Below are 20,076 nucleotides of genomic sequence, written 5' to 3'. Positions count from 1 at the left end.
TCAATATGTGTGCCACTGACTTACATGCAGTACATGTATTTTTGTCAGACTTCTGATGGATAATGTGAGCAAAGAGTGATTTTAGTTATTCTGGAGATTCATTGGAAAACAAAATAAGATTCAAAATTCAGAAGGTTCTTTCATCTGGAAATAAAGGAACAATTGTTAGAAGGTTCCGCAATCTGAAAATGAAAAGAAGATGCGTATTAATGAACCTTTGGAATTACAAACCCTATTTTGTTTTCGGATTTAAAGAGCCTACCAAATTATGAACCTGTTTTCATTTTTTTATGCATAAATCTTCGGAATAACAAACCTTATACTTTATCTTCGTAATTACAAACCTCCAGAATAAACCTTATTGTAAAATTAGGAATGTTCGTGTGCATTTTAATTTCTTGAACTTTGCAAGAGCAAAGATTTGCGAAATTAAATGCACGCAAAAGTTCTTGTCTGCACAATTGTGACAAAGGGCCTCATTATGTAATCTTGTAAAAAAAAAAAAAAACCACAAAGCTATTGTAGATGAAGCTGTTTAAAGTCCCTGCCTTTCAAAACCATAATACATACACAGATCATACATACATACATGGCACAGTGGGATTAAACTGTAGAATAAACAAATGAATACAAACACCTATTTTTCAAAAATTTTATTTCAATCATTTAACTTGAAAATAAATGCAACAGTTGAGTCATCATACAAGTAAAGTAAGAATTCACCATTTTATATCTTTGATACATTTTCCAGCAGGAAGACAAACATAGTTTTCACTCCAACATCCAAGGAAGAACTGAAGAACAATGTAACACAAGAATGATCTGCTTGTTAATAAAAACCTTCACAATAAGCCCCATCTTTTTTCAATTATTTCTTCTTCTTTTTTTTTTTCTTTTTTTTTGGGGGGGGGGGGTATGAAGTGCAGTATTAGTGTTGAAAGAATGATGGAGACTATTCTGTGTCAACCATTCAAGTTCTGCAAAGCAATTCCACAAGTATGTGACAAAGCCCTGTCTGTGCAGCATAAATATGGAACTATTTACAAATATACAAAAATAAATATTCATAAGTCTCTGTTTAAAAAAGGGCACAGCGATTTTTCGCTCACTCCATTAAAGGGCTGTCACTTGTAAAAAGCTTGCATACAAAAAGTACTGTCATGTTTACTGCTTTCAGAAATGAATACATAATTTTTTTGAACAATGAACAGACATGGCTCCATCTCAGGGGAACAATTTTGGCAGAGTTGGCTACTATCACAGACACACGCATTTTCTCTTCTAATTGCCATTGCATTTTTTTTTTTTTTTTTTTTTTTTGAAAAGTGAGATAGGGATTCGAGTTGATGAAGACAAATTAGAAGATATCCTGTTCTTGGGTGGCATGAACAAGTCTTTCTGGATAGACCTTGATCAAGCAAATCTACATTCCTCTCACTAATAGTATAAATGTACAGTGTACTTTGGTCCACTGTTTTATCTACTCTCACATTGGCTAACACTATTATTCTAATCCCAAAGTTTTCTAACACTCAGAAGTATATCATTCTTCACAAACATCACAACCATGCTGAACATTAAAATCATCATCTTCAATTGTAATGTAATTTCATCCTTGTAAATTTCAGACATACATCTTGGGTTTGTGGTGACTAAGCTGTAATGCATCAACGTGAAAATTTTCATCCCAGAAAAAAAAGGATGTCAAGTTCAACTGCCCATTCCCTCCACCCCCCCCCCCCCCCAAAAAAAAAAAGGAAGAAGTGATATCAAATCCTATGTTTGTTCTGTCAAATTTATGAAAATGCATTACAAGTGTTAATGATCTGAGAAGATGTGAGCAATGAAATATTATTTTTGCTACAGATTTTGTCTCCTTCATGACCAGACCTGGGAAATAAGAATGATACTGCCATGTCTGTGGTTTGACTTTAAATTTACTAAACTGGTATGGTTTGATGTAAAGAAATCATTTTTCAGTTAGCTATAGTAAGGAGCATAACCTTTCCTTCACAAGAATTGAGGTTTACAGCGCACTGCATTGCATACCAGACACACATTCAACCAGAATCACCACGTGAATAACTACTATATCAGAGCAACCATTAATAAATCCCCCTATTAACTATATCTTGGAAGAAAACTTGAGCTTCATGAATAGCCTGAATGTGGACCACACGGGCGTGTCACTGCCCTGGCAAAATTTGTGATGCATCTTTGTAGTTAGAGGATTGATAATGACTGATAGATACCTTTTGGAATGAGATTTTTCCTTTGAAGAATCATGATCACAACCATGAACTATTGGAGGAAACATATCAAAATGCTAACATGAAAAAATGTGTTAGTAGTGATAGAAGCAACAAGTATCTTTACATGGGCATTACATGCTAAAGAATAATCATACATACAGAAGATTGGATAGTCATTACTGCGCAACTGATTTTGAAACTCATTCATGGTAAAGGTAAGAGTGGTCATACAACGGATGGTCAAACAGTCGGTTGTGATGCCTCGTCAATCTAGACAGTGTTATTCTCCTTCATGGCCTGGCTTGGCGGAGCACTCACGCCCAGCTTGCCCTCTTCCACCAGGCGCAGCGTCTCGGCGATGATGGAACGCTTCCACGAACGGATGGCAAAGAATATCTCGACAAAGTAGACCAACATGGCAATGAACGACAGAATCTAGAGGGAAACCAACGATGCAGAGAGTTCATGCTGAATCATATGATGGACATGACAATATAGCACGCATACAAAAACTACAGAAAACAAGAATTTTCCACCAGCCCCATCCCCCTAAAAAAAGTCAGCCAGTCCCTAAACTGAGTGCATGATGGTACAACACACATTTATGTTGAACTATACATGCTTGAGATAAAGGTGGTATTTCTTTAATACTGTAAGGGATGTTTATATTCATTTTAACAGAAAAACTAGACAAATCCACTCACATGACTCACCAGTCTGCTTTCCTGTGCCAAGCATTTTGCAGTGCACTCACAATACAGAAATACGATACTTTTGTTACAAAATGTTGTGTTTTCTGGCTCATGATCATTTTTCTCTTCACGTGGAAACAGGAGAGAAGTTATCACAGAAGTTATTAGTTCAGAGATTTAAAGAGATCAACCTGAAGACAGGATATAATGAAGAGTTATGTATCACAGTAGCTGCAGTCACACTGGCAAAAGATTGCCAAATCTATGACTGCGAAATCTTCGCAATATGTGGTCATCCATCCACACTAGCAGGCAAACTTCTCGATCTTTAAGTTCTTAAAGGTTGGGTCACTGGTGGGCATGCGCAAGAAAGAAGAAAGAGCACCCCATCTGACGACTAATGATCATGACGTAGTAATGCACACAGGTAAATCCTACTGAGGCCCTGCCCACAAGTAAACCATTGATCAATGCTGCAAACAGGAGGTGGACAGATCACATGACAAACTTTGGGAAGTTTCAGTTGCTAGTGTACACACTGCTAAAAGATCGAGAAGATTGGTGGGGGTCCGAGAAATTTCCCTTGTTTGGGTGAGAAGTTTTGTGAGATGTTTTTGGGAAGTCTGCGGTCACACTTCAAGATCAAGATCAAGATTGGCAAAACTTCAAGATCTTAAGAGATCACAATCTTAAACTTTGCGATCTTTTGCCAGTGTAACTACAGCTATTGTATATAATTCAAAATTGACGTCAAGATGCTGGGGAGTTAGTGTTGGTTTTATTCACACTCAAAGCCTTTTCTAAAATTGAAAGACTATCTATCAAACGGTCATAAGAGCAATTCTCACATATGCACCATAATACTTTTAGATTTGGTTGGAAGTTAAAGGAAAGAAAAAAGAAAAATGTTGATAACTTCAAGGCTTGGATTGTGACTCTGAGCTAGTGTCAGCCTGGTGTCTTTAGCCCTGAATGTGTGTGTGTGTGTGTGTGTGTGTGTGTTAACTTGGTGCAAAGTACATGACTGCACATGACTTGTCTGCAAGACATGACTTGTCTATTGGTGATAGATTGAAAGGCAAAAAAACCCCAAAAAAACTAGAAATGTCGCTACAGTGACTGGTTATACCCCCGCCAAACACCATTTCATAAGCTTTGGTCAAAACAACATTTGATAAGCTTTGGTCAAAAAACTGAGGAAGTAGTTAAATCCGCAAGATCTTTCCTTGATCTTCTGCCATTAATATGCCGTTACCATGGCAACGTACTTTCGGGTGCTGTCGAAAAATGCGTCTTGCACATCTACAACCAAAGGCACACATCTGTACCAAGTTTCATGGAAATTGGGCAAAAACTGAGGAAGTAGTTTGCAACACAAAATTTTCCATCATTTTGGCTCATAATATGTGAGCTGTTACCATGGTAACATACTTTTTGTCACTGTCAAGAAATGTGTCATGCTGACCTATATCCTAAGACAAACATTCAACATGAATTCCATGAGAATTGGAAGAACACTGATGAAGCAGTTTTGCCATGAAGCATTTTGCCCTATATTTTACCAATAACATGCCGTTACCATGGCAACGCACTTTTTGCCACTGCGGAAATATGTGTCTTGCACATTAACATATTCAGATGAACATCTGTACCTAATTTCATAAAAATTGATCAAAAACTGTGGGAGGAGCTCGCGACGCAAGATTTGTACCCATTTTTGCCCATAATATGCCGTTACCATGGCAACGTACTTTTGGGTACTGTCAAAAAATACGTCTTGCACATCTACAACCCAAGGCACACATCTGTGCCAAGTTTTATGGGAATTGGTTGAAAACTGAGGAAGTAGTTCGCGACGCAAGATTTGTACCCATTTTTGCCCATAATATGCCGTTACCATGGCAACGTACTTTTGGGTACTGTCAAAAAATACGTCTTGCACATCTACAACCCAAGGCACACATCTGTGCCAAGTTTTATGGGAATCGGTTGAAAACTGAGGAAGTAGTTCGCGACGCAAGATTTGCAACGGACCGACCGCCCGACCGCCCGCCCGACCGACCGTCCGCTGATTCCTATATACCCCCTTCAAACTTCGTTTGGCGGGGGTATAAAAAAAAGGGAAAAATATCTTACTGTGCCAATGATGAGGCCAGGAAGGCCAAAGGTATTAGCAGCAACATGGGCAGCCAGAGCCATCAGGGCAACAAATGCAGCAGCGCAGTAGAACAACTCCTATACAATAAAAAAAAAAAAAAACCAACAACAACAACAACAGCCAATCAGGGAATTAAAAGTGACAGTGCAATGTGCTGATATATGTAAGGCATATTAAGGTCCAGTTTACCTTTGGGAGCAGTGATTCAAAAAATTTTCAAGATATCACATTTGATGCATATGTGTAGGTCTGTTGTATTTTATAACAAAACATCCTACCATATAAAATTTTTGCAAGAAAGCCTCGAATATAGGGAGATATCAGTATTTTACTCAATAAACCACAAATGTAGACAGTTTCGCTAGGAAACATTGTTATTATACCTATTGTTCACATTTTGTGTATTTAACAATACTTAACATCGATTAACAATACTTAACATCGAAAAGGTGAGCTTAGATTGTCCATCTAAGTTTCCAAAAGATTTATTTTTTTTTTTTTTTAAAGGGACTATGCAATGCAAATGCATGTTGAATTGTATTGATTCGTATCACCCAGATCATTGTTTATGTGGCTTAATGAATACCTTTGAAATACAAGCCATTTATCTTATAATTTCCATACTATAATTCTTCAGATTACTTGGATACACCCACAAAAAAAAACACCTTCCAAACCAAGATTCTGATAAAAACATTATCTGTCAATTACTGGTTAATTACTAATACAAGTGTACAACGAACAAAATACTTAGTACACCAAAATACCTCTTCTCCTAGACTGAGCATAACTTGCATGTTTCCCTGAAATGTGTTTTGTCAGTTATATTAGTAACATGGAAACCAGTATAGTAAGTTGTGCATTCTTATGTCTTCTGCTAATCAAAGCAGTACTTTAGCTACGAGTGATGCCAGATGATGCCATTAACAGATCCTTGTTTGGAAATTTCGTGTTTTTTTTTTGTTTTGTTGTTTTTTTGTAGGTGTATCCAAGTAACCTGAACAAAAGTAGCAGAAAGAAATAATAACATAATAAGATCATAAGTAATTTAGATATCTATTTGGTCACATACACCTGTAAGTGATATTAAGGGTATCATATGAATCTACAAAAGTTAACATGCATTTGTATTGCATAGGAGTAGTTTCTTTAAAGATGCATCTACCTACCAACATGCCCCAGGGGAACTTGGTATGCTTCTGGGGTATGGCAGCAACATAGAGGATGATGATGATCGCCGTGACACCACCGAATGCACCACAGGCTGCCATCAGGTGCCAATAGGTCGCAGACTCGTAGCCGGGGCGGCGAGGTTGGGCTGCGATGCTGATCAGTGCGCCGACACAAGTTATCTGTATTAAAGCCAAGAAGATTCCCACAAGCAGGAGAAAAATATGATCTACAGTTCGGACAGGGGCAGGGCTGGGGAATTGCATCGATAAAAGTAAACATTAGACTGTGTTATTGACAGGATGTTAAAACCAAAGTGTTTATCAGTCATGCTTGAGAACCAGTATACAAATAATGACTGCTATGAGGGGCACAGTTAAAATTATGGGCCCAAGGTGATGTGGAAACCATAACTATGCCCGAAGCGAAGCTGAGGGCATAGTTATGGTTTTCACATCACTGAGGGCCTACATAATTTTAACTGTGCCCCGAATATCAAGCTGTCATTATTTGTTTTATATACCGAAAATATAGATTTCGAAATATACTGTACGAGCTGAAATTTTCGCGGTGGTTTTATTTTCAAGAATTTCGCGAATCACCTTTGAACCGCGAAAATAACAACATGCGAAAATAACAATGCGCGAATAAGTAAGTTCAGTTAGACCCTCGCAACCGCAAAATTAACAACACACGAAAATGTCCTCCAAGTAGCAATTCGCGAAAATATCTGTACGCGAAAATTTCAGCTCATACAGTAGATACCGAAATATAGATTCTAGTCTCTTTTACAGCACTCGTAATCAACACTGATCAACAGCGTGACGGTCGTATCATTGGTGCGTACATATGAGCGATCTATGTGTACGGGGTTGCGACTGTCTCCAAACCTATTTACAGGGCATAGTTGATTCTATGCCCCGGGCACAGTAAATCATGACGTCATTTTGATCAAAAATGGGGCACAGCTATTTTCATGACTCCACTTTTAACCAATCAGATGAGAGGAATCTATATATGAGGTATATAATGAACGTATATGTTAGTGAATGTGTGTGTGTGTGCCAAACAGCAATTGAAAAATAAAAACATATTATTTCAGCGAGTGCTGGCTAAAGTATGAATTTCACCTATGGTATACCACAAATCATTACTTGTAAGCATAAATTAATAATGGAGAAAGCCAGCTAATACCTGTGGCATGCTGAATTCAGGAAATTACTGTAAAACATGATATATTCGCGGCACGAAATTTTCGCGAATTGGAGCCGACGGCCTTTTTCGTGGCAAGAAATTTTCGCGAATTGCCTCTTGCGTTCAATGCATATAATGTATATAAGAAATTTCGCGTGAATTTTAATTTCGCGAATCTTGGCGCTCGCGAAATTCGCGAAATTAAAATGCACGCGAACATTTCTCGTTTTACAGTAATACTGTAATCAATTATCCATGAATATCACTGTATAATAAGTTAGAAATGTTGCACTTCCAAAGAGAGTAACTACCACTGGTAACACTTTTCTTGATATCTGAGAGCAATTATCCCCCCCCCCCCACTATGTACTTGACAACAAAACACTGCAGACTCTCGACAACCAAGAGGTACAATTAACCCCCTACAATGCCTTATAAATTCATTTTGCATATAAATCGAGGCATACCAATCTGGACTTCACATTTTCACAAACATTTTTCCTTCTCATATCTCCAGTAGGCCTATCAATAGTGACTAAAACTGGCTCAAATTCCTAATATTGATGTGCCATGATGATATCAGTTCACCTATGAAAAATCATGTTGAATAATTGAGTCGTTTTATCTTATTTGTTTTAAATCGCTAGACATTTCCACATGCACCACTCAATACTCATGAAACTTCAAGGTCCTGTTTACCAATGGGAGCAGTGATTTGAAATATGTTCAAGATATCATATTTGATGCATACATGTATGTGTTGGTCTGGTGGATCACAAAACATCCTGCCATGATGACAATGTTTTTGCTTTGCTAAATCCCTCCTTTTGAAGCTCTAGACAAGTGAAAATGAGTGAGTGAGGTATTTTGTCAGAAATCTCCAATTGTGCAGGAGCAGCAAACATGGGCCAATGAAATCATAATCTAAAAGGAGAGCATGAGGTTTACTTTTGCAGCATGATATTGTATTTTGAATTCAGCAATTGATGTGATGTGAACCGTGCAAATATCGAATATCCTTTTTGTGGTTTTGGCAGATCAAAGCATTGAAGGCTTCCAATGGTACCAACTGAATGGTACAGCAAACAGTGCCCATAAGTAGCTAACAGCAAGGGGTTTGTTGTGCATGCAACACATACAGGTACACAACTTTCCATCTGAGAATTGCCTAATAAATGTGAATGCGAATTCTTTCCAGATGATACAAAATTGTAGATTTATAATGTTAAATGTCCTATTTCCAACTTGTACCTTTATCATGTTAAACAGGTGCACATCTGACCTTGAGAGATTGTCCTTCTAGACACACTCAGGGAGATGGAAGCAGATGACTCAAAAGTTGATTAAATAATTGATAATATGATTCTATCGTATGTACAAAAGAAGGCCAGAATAGAGCTGCGGTGTGTTACACTACATGTACTTGTATAATCATCACATCACAGCAATAAAAATGATATCAGTTCACCTATGCAAAATCATGTTGAATGATTGAGTAGTGTTATAAATCGCTAGACATTTCCACATGCACCACTCAATATTCATGACACTTCAAGGTCCTGTTTACCAATGGGAGCAGTGATTTAAAATATGTTCAAGATATCATATTTGATGCATATGTGTGAGTCTGGTGGATCACAAAACATCCTGCCATGATGACAATGTTTTTGCTTTGTTGAATCCCTCCATTTGAAGCTCTAGACAAATGAAAACTAGAAATGTCGCTACAGCGACTGGTTATACCCCCGCCAAACAACATTTCATAAGCTTTGGTCAAAACAACATTTCATAAGCTTTGGTCAAAAAACTGAGGAAGTAGTTAAATCCGCAAGATCTTTCCTTGATCTTCTGCCATTAATATGCCGTTACCATGGCAACGTACTTTCGGGTACTGTCGAAAAATGCGTATTGCACATCTACAACCAAAGGCACACATCTATACCAAGTTTCATGGAAATTGGGCAAAAACTGAGGAAGTAGTTTGCAACACAAAATTTTCCATCATTTTGCCTCATAATATGTGAGCTGTTACCATGGCAACATACTTTTTGTCACTGTCAAGAAATGTGTCATGCTGACCTATATCCTAAGACAAACATTCAATATGAATTCCATGAGAATTGGAAGAACACTGATGAAGCAGTTTTGCCATGAAGCATTTTGCCCTATATTTTACCAATAACATGCCGTTACCATGGCAACGCACTTTTTGCCACTGCGGAAATATGTGTCTTGCACATTAACATATTCAGATGAACATCTGTACCTAATTTCATAAAAATTGATCAAAAACTGTGGGAGGAGTTCGCGACGCAAGATTTGTACACATTTTTGCCCATAATATGCCGTTACCATGGCAACGTACTTTTGGGTACTGTCAAAAAATACGTCTTGCACATCTACAACCCAAGGCACACATCTGTGCCAAGTTTTATGGGAATCGGTTGAAAACTGAGGAAGTAGTTCGCGACGCAAGATTTGCAACGGACTGACCGCCCGACCGACCGCCCGACCGTCCGCTGATTCCTATATACCCCCTTCAAACTTTGTTTGGCGGGGGTATAATGAGTGAGTGAGGTATTTTGTCAGAAATCTCCAATTGTGCAGGAGCAGCAAACATGGGCCAATGAAATCATATTCTAAAAGGAGAGCATGAGGTTTACTTTTGCAGCGTGATATTGTATTTTGAATTCACGATGTGATGTGAACCGTGCAAATATCAAATATCCTTTTTGTGGTTTTGGCAGATCAAAGCACTGAAGGCTTCCAGTGGTACCAACTAAATGGTACAGCAAACAGAGCCCATAAGTAGCAAACAGGAAGGGGTTTGTTGTGCATTTTGTACAGGTACACAACTTTCCATCTGAGAATTGCCAAACGTGAATGCGAATCCTTCCCAGATGATAGATTTATAATGTTAAATGTGGGCATTCTTCAATTTTTGCCGTAAATATTCTAATGAATATGTGCACATGTACATAACGTACTAGCTGGTTGCCATGAATCAACATTTTATCATTGAATTAATGGTGTGGGTGAATGATAACTCTGATTTCAGTCCTACTTCCAACTTTATCTGTTTAACAGGTGCACATATGACCTTGAGAGATTGTCCTTCTAGACACACTCAAGAAGATGGTAAGCAGATGACTCAGAAGTAGATTAAATGATTGATAATATGATTCTATCGTATGTACTAAAGAAGGCCAGAATAGAGCTGTGGTGTGTTACACTATTTGTATAATCATCACATGACAGCAATAAAACTGACACAGCAAGGAATTTGTTTACTCAGCTAAATCATTATAATGAGTGTGGGATGGGTTCTTATAAACCTGTTTGAAATACATTATCATATTGAGTCACACCGCAAAGTATAAAATAAGTCATCTCATTTTGTCAAACGAGTGCTCAAGGAAGGACAACTTAATTACATGAGACATTATGTACTCTTTAAATGTCATCTCAATCAGAAATCATCAAGAGAAAAATTATATAAAATCGTATTGTTTTTCTGTTTCTTTGAGACCTATATGACATTGGCTTATTGAATCATAAATCAATTTTATTGAAAATTCATTTCCTAATTTGTACATGGTGAGAGTGAGAAGGAACATAGTAGTAAATTATAAAAATAAAATAAATTTCACATATTCAGACACTGTCATGTGCATCTGAAAGACATACAGGTAGTCACATTGCTTACACCCATGCTTTTCAACGTTTTTGAACTCAAGGTCCACTTTGGCTTACAAATCTTATCGAGGCCCAATCAGAATGACGAATCTTTTTCATTTTATCTAACTGGCCTACATTGCGGCTCACTGGCTAAGAAGTGGGGGCATTCACACCACAGGTGGAATTCTGTTCCAGATGCCCCTAACAAATCACATTACAAACTTATACCCTGCTTCACATCTATAAGCACCAACAGGTGCTTACTATCTTGCATGCACATATTGGCTGGAATTTATCATAACCAATAGGAGGCCAAAGAGTTTACTAATTAATCAATCGGTCAAAGGTCAAAACTCTGCTTGTCCGGATCTTGGTACAGACTGCAGCCACACACAATATTATCTGTAAGTCTTTGAATAAATATCGATATGCAGTATCAGAGGTTTGGTGAACTTTTCAGACTGTAGGATTCGCCTTATCACTTGTCTGTTGCATCATGGACTCATAGGACATATAGTTTGTTCCAGAGACATGAGGCCACGTAATAGGAATAATACAAATTACAAGCGGAGCAGACGTGAAAGTTAGTTCTTCCACGTATGCAACTTCAATCATCCCCAGGCTGTATGTTTCATAGATCGCCAAAGTATGATTTCAATCCAAACAAAATCATTGGTATTTCTTCTTGGCATTTTAAGCCAATGGAATATTTGGTGCACAATGCCACTCCATATTTGATGTTGAATTAACAAAGAAATAAAATAAACAGATAAAGTTTCATTAGAGAGTACAAATGAAATAAAAAAAATTATGACTTCTAAAAGTTACAGATTTTCATGAAATAGCAACACCAGTCACAACCAGATTAAGAATAGTCTTAGCAATGTGAAGGAACTATCATAATTTTATTTTCATTCATTATTAGATATATCACTTTACTGATAACAGTACAAGCTAAAATACTGTGATATAGTTAGAATGAACTACAGTAAGACCATCTTTGATAAAATCATGTATTCTAATACTTCTTAGAAACAATAACATTATACATTACACAAATCCTTGAAATCTTGGAGCTTTGATAATTTCAACATAAAATGCATGAAAAGCTTGAAAGAAGCATTCCAGTTTCTTCACAGCTTCAAAAATCAAATATACAATGCATTTATATTTGACAACATTTAAAGAACAGTGTCAAACTTTAATACCAAAGGGTGTAACTGTATCTTTTCTCAGAATTTGCTCACATTTACCACCATAGTGTTACAAATTATTATACAATTTTATATCCTTGCCAGTATTCAAACCCCTTTTTTTATGGTAGACTTTAAATACAAAATTGTTGAAGCATTCAGCAGAACGATTTGTTACATTTGTGTCATTAGTGTAAGTATTATGATTTGCTAAAATGGTAGGTATGGATGCCTCATGGGTCATAAAATTCACTTATAACTGTCAAGGCCTAGAGGAAAGTCCAATCTTAAAGGTAATGTCACATTACATAGACTAAACTCCAGTTCACTTTCTTTGTTCGGTTGACATCTATAAGGAACATCAACCATAAATCAGGATCACATATATATTTTTACTGAAAGCTAAAATTATATTTTCTTAATTCTCCATTTTGTCAATTTACATGCTTTTAACCAAATGGTCCTCAATATCCAAAATCCTGCTCCCCATATACAGTAACTGTCAATGCCTTTAAAAGGTGAGTAGATTCTATCAAAGCAGGTTACTAGTACTGTAAAAGTGGAAATTTTTGCGCATTTCATTCAACCAGACGCTGGCGCAAACATAAAAGCATACTTGCATACTTTTGAATGCCACATGTTCCAGTAATTAATGTCTTGATAATGCAGAATTAATGACATGCGAAATCCATCCTGCCCAGCTGAGCATGAAAAATTACTTTGCGAAAATATCCACTTTTACTGTAGATGTCAACCAAGGGAACTCCTGCAGTTCTGCCATCTATCTTTTAGAGACCTGGGTACCGTTTCATGAAAGTTGTCAGTCTCTGACAATGTCAATAAAATCCTTGGTTTTGATTGGCTGACAAGCTCTGGTCACTGACTGTTACTATGGTGATTGTCGGTGACTGATAACTTGTCAGGGCTGACAACTTTGATGAAACAGTGCCCTGGTATCACCTGCCTGGTATACAATGTAGCTTGAAGAGTCATCATGAGATGGGTGGCCCAATTCATTCTCTACCCACCAGTGTACTGGTGTACATTTGGAAACGACAAAGAGTTCTGGACAGCGAATACATGCATCAAGGCGTAAGCTCAATCGGTAACAGTGGAACTCCTGTCAAGATTCTTCACAGACAAGAGACCCGCGGGTCTAGCGCTCACCTGAGTATCGCAAGTTCACCTTTCACGCAGTCACTAATCTAAATTATTCACAGCTCTACTAAAATTTGACCAGGCTTCTCAAGTAGAAGATGAAAATGTACAATAAGGGCCAAAATTTTTAAAGATTCCTTAATTTGGGGGGGGGGGGGATTGGGGGCCCCCTGGGGCCCTCTGGGTGGGGCATGGTGCCCATTTTGATAAATTGAGATCCTGACCCCCTAGGGATGCTACCTGCCAAGTTTGACGAAAATCCATCATGAGGTTTTCAGGAAGAAGATGAAAATGTACAATTCAGGCCCCCATTTGGACCTTCCCAACCCCCCCCCCCCCCCAAGAGGAGCACCCCTGGATCTGCTATGAACAACCTTGAAACTACAGTCATTAATGTACTCACTCATAGTTTTATCTTAGCTCTATAACTTCTGATTCTAGAGAAGATTTTTAAAGATTCCTTCATTTTGGGGGGTTTGGCCCCCCCCCCCCCCCTGGGGCCCCTGGGTGGGGCATGGTGCCCATTTTAACAAATTGAGATCCTAACCCCCTAGGGATGCTACCTGCTAAGTTTGGTGAAAATTGGTCATGGGGTTCTCAAGAAGAAGATGAAAATGTATAATTTAGGCCCCATTAGGACCCCTCCCCACCCCCCTCCCCTGGGTCCCAAGGGGGGCACCCTCTGATTCTGCCATGAACAAACTTGAAACTACAGTCATCAATGTACTAACTCATAGTATTAACTTAGCTCTATCACTTCTGGTTCTAGAGAAGAAGATTTTTACAGATTCCTTAATTTTGGGGGGTTTGGGCCCCCCTGGGGGCCCCCTGGGTGGGGCATGGTGCCCATTTTAACAAATTGAGTTCCTAACCCCCTAGGGATGCTACCTGCTAAGTTTGATGAAAATCGGTCTTGGGGTTTTCAAGAAGAAGATAAAAATGTAAAAGTTTACGCACGACGGACGACGCACGACGGACGATGGACAACGGACGACGCACGACAGACGCCGGACGAAGGGCGATCGCAATAGCTCACTTGAGCCTTTGGCTCAGGTGAGCTAATAATTCATATTAAAGGACAAGGTCACCTTTTATATACATGTGGACTGAGTGAATGCAACAATAGTAGAACACATCAGTGAAAGTTTGAGGAAAATCCGACAATACTTTCAAAAGTTATGAATTTTTACAGTATCTGTATCTGCTGGATGAGAAGACTACTACAGTATAGTGTATGATGTCACATGCATCGAACAATATAAGGAAAATAAAAAGAACATTTCATAAAACTTTACTTTTTGAATAAAGTGCACATTTCTTTCGACTTGTCACTGACGTATGTTAACGGTAATATTAATCCCCTGCCTTCTGAAAGGCAGAAGTCGAGTGTTCTTTTGTTACGTGAGAAAAGTGAAAATATGTTGAATTTTCTTTATACTTTCTGTATATCGTTGTACATGTGACATCACAAGCTAAAGTAGTCTTCTCATCCAGCTGTGACTAAGCAGAAACTTCAAAAATTCATAACTTTTGAACGGACTGTTCAATTTTCCTCAAACTCTACTTTAATTGTGCTACTAATATTGCTGCATTCACTCAATCCACATGTCTATGAAGGTGAACTCGTCCTTTAAAAGCTCTGCACAATTTGGTTACTGGGATTCTCAAAAATGTCTGAGCAGGGAGGTGGGAAGCTGGATCCCTGGTCTGCCTTCCCAGCAATAGCATCCCCTTAACCCTAATCAGGCTGGGGGGGGGGGGGGCGGAATCCGCCCCCCCTCGATGTTTCGCGCAATATCTTCGCAACGCGATAAGCTCCCACCGCGATGTTTCATGACTTTTTTCTTTCAAGTATCGTGCAACTTTTGAGACCCAAATTGTTGCGCCCGCGCGTACCGTTTTGACGCGACGCCCGTTCGAAAAAAATTTGTCAACCCCAAAATTGCTCCAAAACGTGATTTTGTGTACAAATCCAATGCAAATTGTGTTTTTTCAATTAATTCACATAAAAATTCATATCTTCACCTAGAATGGCCGAAATTAATTTATTTTAGCATAATAATGCGTTGAAAAATGTCTGTGACAAATTTTGGCCAAAAAACAATCAAAAACAAAAGGTCAAAAAACAAAGAAATACATAAGAAATTCAAAAAACAATAAAATACATAAGAAATTAATTTCGATACAGATTTTTTTTTATCCTATGTCTCAGAAGAATGATACAAGAAACATTTTTAAAAAGAAATTAGCTTAATTGGAGCATAAATAAGGGATTTAGAGCCCAAAACTGATTTTATGCATAAATTACAATAATTAATTAATATAAAATATAAGAACAATTTTTCGGAGAAAGCAACCATACATTTTGATAGAATACGTCGCGGGCGTCGCGTGTGCCGATTTTCGGCGCGATTGCGCGTTCCATAGGCGAGATCTGAAGGGGGGGCGGAATCCCCCCCCCCCCCCCCCAGATATAGCATAGCCCAAAAAGCCCAGCCTGATTAGGGTTAATTGCTACCACGTCTTCAAATTAAATTTTTCTAGTGCATTTTGATCTGTACTGGGGGAAAAAAAAAGTGAGGTACATGTAGCACCTACAATGTATGTTGCCACTTGGTCAAAACGGTGTCAGTATTTTCAGTAAATCATTGGCATCCATATAAGTGTCATAAATGTGAGCAGCTCAAAACTCTCCATCGTTCCTTGTACATTACGAAACTTCACAGTTCATTGTAGATGTCTCTAATCAATTCTCATCTAATTTTCTTATTGTGAATGTTGGAAATCTTGTATCTAAAAGATAACAGGCAACATTACAGTAATTTTGAATTATGTCTCATCACAGAAATGGTACAAATACTGAAAAAAGTGTTGTACATACCAGTACACTGTAAGTGTAAATAACAATTCTCTTTCGGCTTTTATAACTCTCCACTATAGAAAAATAAAAGTTAAAGGACAAGTTCACCTTCATATACATGTGGATTGAGATAATGCAGCAATGTAAGTGGAACACATCAGTGAAAGTTTGAGGAAAATTGGACAATCTGTTCAAAAGTTATGAATTTTTAAAGTTTCTGTGCAGTCACTGCTGGATGAGAAGACTACTGCAGTTGATGATGTCACCTGCGTACAACGATATAAGGAAAATATAAAGATAATTCCACAAAATGTCATTCTTTGAAAAAAGTACACATTCTCTCAACTTGTAACTGATATATGTTAAAGGTAGGGAATCCCATTGGCATGCCTCAAATGTAACTATACACAGCCCAGTCGCTGTACATGGTACGTCGCGACAGGGCTGTACGCGCGCGACCACCAATCACTAGGAGAGGCGACGTAATCGTATCACGATAGCTTTGACTTTTGATACTTACGATCATTTTTGTCACCTCAAACTCATCGAGTATACTCTTCAATATTTACTCTACATCTGATGCTATATATATTCAAATGTACGTAATGAAACTTACCGAAATTGATCATCATATCCCGCATGTCCACACCGTACACAATCTTTCACGCCAGGCCAAGCTTAGATATCGGGTGGTCACGTGATGTGAATGCCCTTTCAAGCAGCGTACGCACGGTTACTAGTATAAGGTATACAGCTATAAACTGTACTGGGTTATTATGTCGCAGACGCCAAGGTTTGTTCGACACTTTCAACGCACACGCGCTCGCTCTGGAGCACATCCGGTCACGCATGCGCATAAGTCAAGGCGCCATTTTGAATCCTGCAACGACGAAGCCCGACGGTCAGGAATTGCGCCAGAAAGTGTCATTTATTTGTTCCACGGACTTATCGCAAGTGGTCTCCATGGACCCAGTGTGGCGAACTATTCTTCTGTAGCATTTAACGTGAGTAAAGTATTCTGTTTAAAGGAGAAAAGTATACATGTTCCTAAGTTTTGTAGTTGTGTTGAGGTTCCTCACTTCGAGGCTGCATGCCGTGCGTGTCAGACGCTGTTTTCGCATAGCGTAACAGTGTCTGGTCGGGCTAGCCTCAAATGAAGACTTGTATAAATACAGTGGTACTTGTATGTTGAAGAGAGTATCATTTTAGAAACTCCCATAAAGTATTGAAAGTGGAAGGTAACACTTAGTACATTTTTATTGACCGTTAGATTTTGAATTGAATTTTTTTCGGGGCTCACCGTAAATTCCAGCACATTACTAGGCTACCTTTGCAGACCCATGCACTGCATGTGTGTCCATCATATTTGTGAAGAAAGTTCATCAAAACTTACTTAAACATTTCTATATACATTCTTGCCACACACTCTATATTTTATTACATCAGCTCTTATACTTTTAGATTTGTGTTTATAGATAAAAAATACAGAAGACTGCAACAAAAAGGCTTAAGTGTGGCTGACACACAGAACTACTGAGTAGTTGAGTTTTGTGCATTATTCAAATTGTAGATAACTGTTGACTTCCAAATTTCTCAGCAGTGGCCTAAACAAGTCCCCTGAGGTTCATATTTAATGTTTTGCTGCATTTGGGAGGTCTGTAAAAGGTATCCCCTACCTTTAAGGGTAATATTACTCCCCCTGCCTTCTGAAAGAGGCAAGTCATGTGCTCTTCTATCATGCGAGAAAAGTGAACATATGTTGAATTTTCTTTATATATAGTTTCTTTATATGGTTGTACACATACACTTTGTATGACTTCACAAGCTGTAGTAGTCTTCACATACAGCGATCGCGGAACTGAAACTTGTGTTCTAGTGTTTCTACTAATATTGCTGCATTCTCTCAATCGTCATGTTTATGAAGGTGGACTTGTCCTTTAATTCAAGAGCTTTGATGAGGGGTTTTACGATCAACTTTGGGTTCCGATCTTGCATTGTGATCGTGCTGTTTATGTAACAAAACAACAACAAAAATGATGCTACATTTTGATTATCATGATCGTAATTATCTCAGTCAGAATCACCATCAACTAAACAGACTTACAGATTCCAGAATCTTCAGAATGCCATTCGGAGTTTTCAGGTACGCCAGTCCCGAGGGGGTCCTGAACGTCGACGAGGGAAGGGTTATATTCGCTGTGTCCGACATTTTATCAGCAGAAGGTCCACCTCAACTGTCAGCAAAGGGTGTTGGCTAACGAAGTAAACTTGATCGAAAAGTGATATGGTTCAGAGAGACCCGCTCCACCTAGGTTTCCAGAAGATAAGACAATTTAAAACAGAAGAAAGAGATAATTCGGCTTCCACGTCCCCCTACCTAGCCTGTAGTCACCTATATGCAACTGAACGTCTTTATTGGGGTTACCTTCATGCAACCATGGACCTACGTTGTAGGTCCATGATGCAACGTACGGCAGATTACTCCTCACTGCCTTTTTCACGTTGCGCAATCATAACAAGCCTGCAAGGTCCCCAATCGACCGCTGCTCACTTGCACTGGCAGTGCGCCTGCGCAGTATCGAGTCCACGTGTTTAGTTTGCGGTGCAGCTATGGTGGCGGGTTGATTGAGAGGGGCTAGCCCGAGGCGAGACACGGCGGCTGGGAATCGTGCGGGGACACATACCGCGGCCACTCTCTCGCGCTGCGCTGCTCTTGCAATTGCTACTGCTAAACGCTGCGCTCTGAACCTGAACTGTTGTACGGTAGGGTATAGACATCGTGGTATCTCACGAGCGAGAACGTATACTATAATTTTCCATGATCCTGTATTACAGAATCCCCTAACTTTCATTTCTTGTGGTACAGACGACTTCTGCTCCAGCTTGTCTCTCCTAACGATTGTCGTAAGGTGACTATGGATGAACTCTTGTCAGATCACATTGCAGATTGAAACCTCATTTACGGCATCACTTCTTCCCGGAGCTGAGCTCAGTGCAGTGCCATAATCCAGTGGCAGTGGCAGTGCTAGTAGTGGTCAATGTTGTTGATTAGATCTTGTCGTGTAGCTGCTTGTGCTAGTGCAAGATTTTTGTTGGTGCTGTCAGCAAGAGCACAAGCTTGTAGGAACTGCACAGTCAACATCTGGTATGATTGATATTTTAAAGCCTTTAAGATTCCTCTAGATTCAGTTGGTTTAGTATGTAATCAGATTGGTCATTGGTCACGAAATTCTGTGGAGATTTAAGATAATCTGGTCAGACTGGACCAGAAGAATTCATAACACAGCACTCTGACTGCAGTTTGAATTTTTGTATGTGATGTGACTGGGTCAGAATGGAAAAAAAATCTAAAAGTAGTCCTAATTGATTTTGATTTTTGATTAGCACGGATGTACATTCAATATGTATGCCCTCACAGCAATTGATTAAATCAAATGCCGATGCATGCGCCTCGTCACACAATATTCACACCATGGCATTCATTGCATTACGACTAAACGTACTACAGTGTATTCCACGGTACACTACATGAACAGATGAAGAAATTGAGATGAAGAACTTGAGAAGAAGAAAGTGAATTACATTTAATCCGCACTGATGGGTGTTTTCAAGTCTTTACATCTTGATTAAGTATTAACCCGTTGAGGACGAGTCCCGAGTATACTCGGGCAGGTTTTGTCTATGGGAAATGCGTATTGTAGCAAAATCAAACCGTCCTAAA

The 20,076-nt window shown here is 38.7% G+C and overlaps 1 protein-coding gene across 1 annotated transcript; it reads right to left on the bottom strand.

Moving 5' to 3' along the window:
- Window positions 1-1,754: 1,754 nt before the first annotated feature.
- Window positions 1,755-18,741, bottom strand: LOC140233069 (uncharacterized). The gene is made up of 4 exons (XM_072313188.1): window positions 18,460-18,741; window positions 6,272-6,454; window positions 5,081-5,179; window positions 1,755-2,687 (listed from the first exon to the last, which is right to left on the bottom strand). Exons 1-4 carry the CDS (start codon window positions 18,562-18,564, stop codon window positions 2,523-2,525), a joined length of 552 nt encoding a protein of 183 aa, XP_072169289.1. The 5' UTR covers window positions 18,565-18,741; the 3' UTR covers window positions 1,755-2,522.
- Between the last annotated feature and the right edge of the window lie 1,335 nt (window positions 18,742-20,076).

This window comes from Diadema setosum, chromosome 9 (assembly GCF_964275005.1).
Source record: "Diadema setosum chromosome 9, eeDiaSeto1, whole genome shotgun sequence".
Taxonomy (NCBI): Eukaryota; Metazoa; Echinodermata; class Echinoidea; order Diadematoida; family Diadematidae; genus Diadema; species Diadema setosum.
The sequence above is the reverse complement of the archived record's forward strand: the minus strand, read 5'-3'. Positions and strand labels throughout refer to the sequence as shown.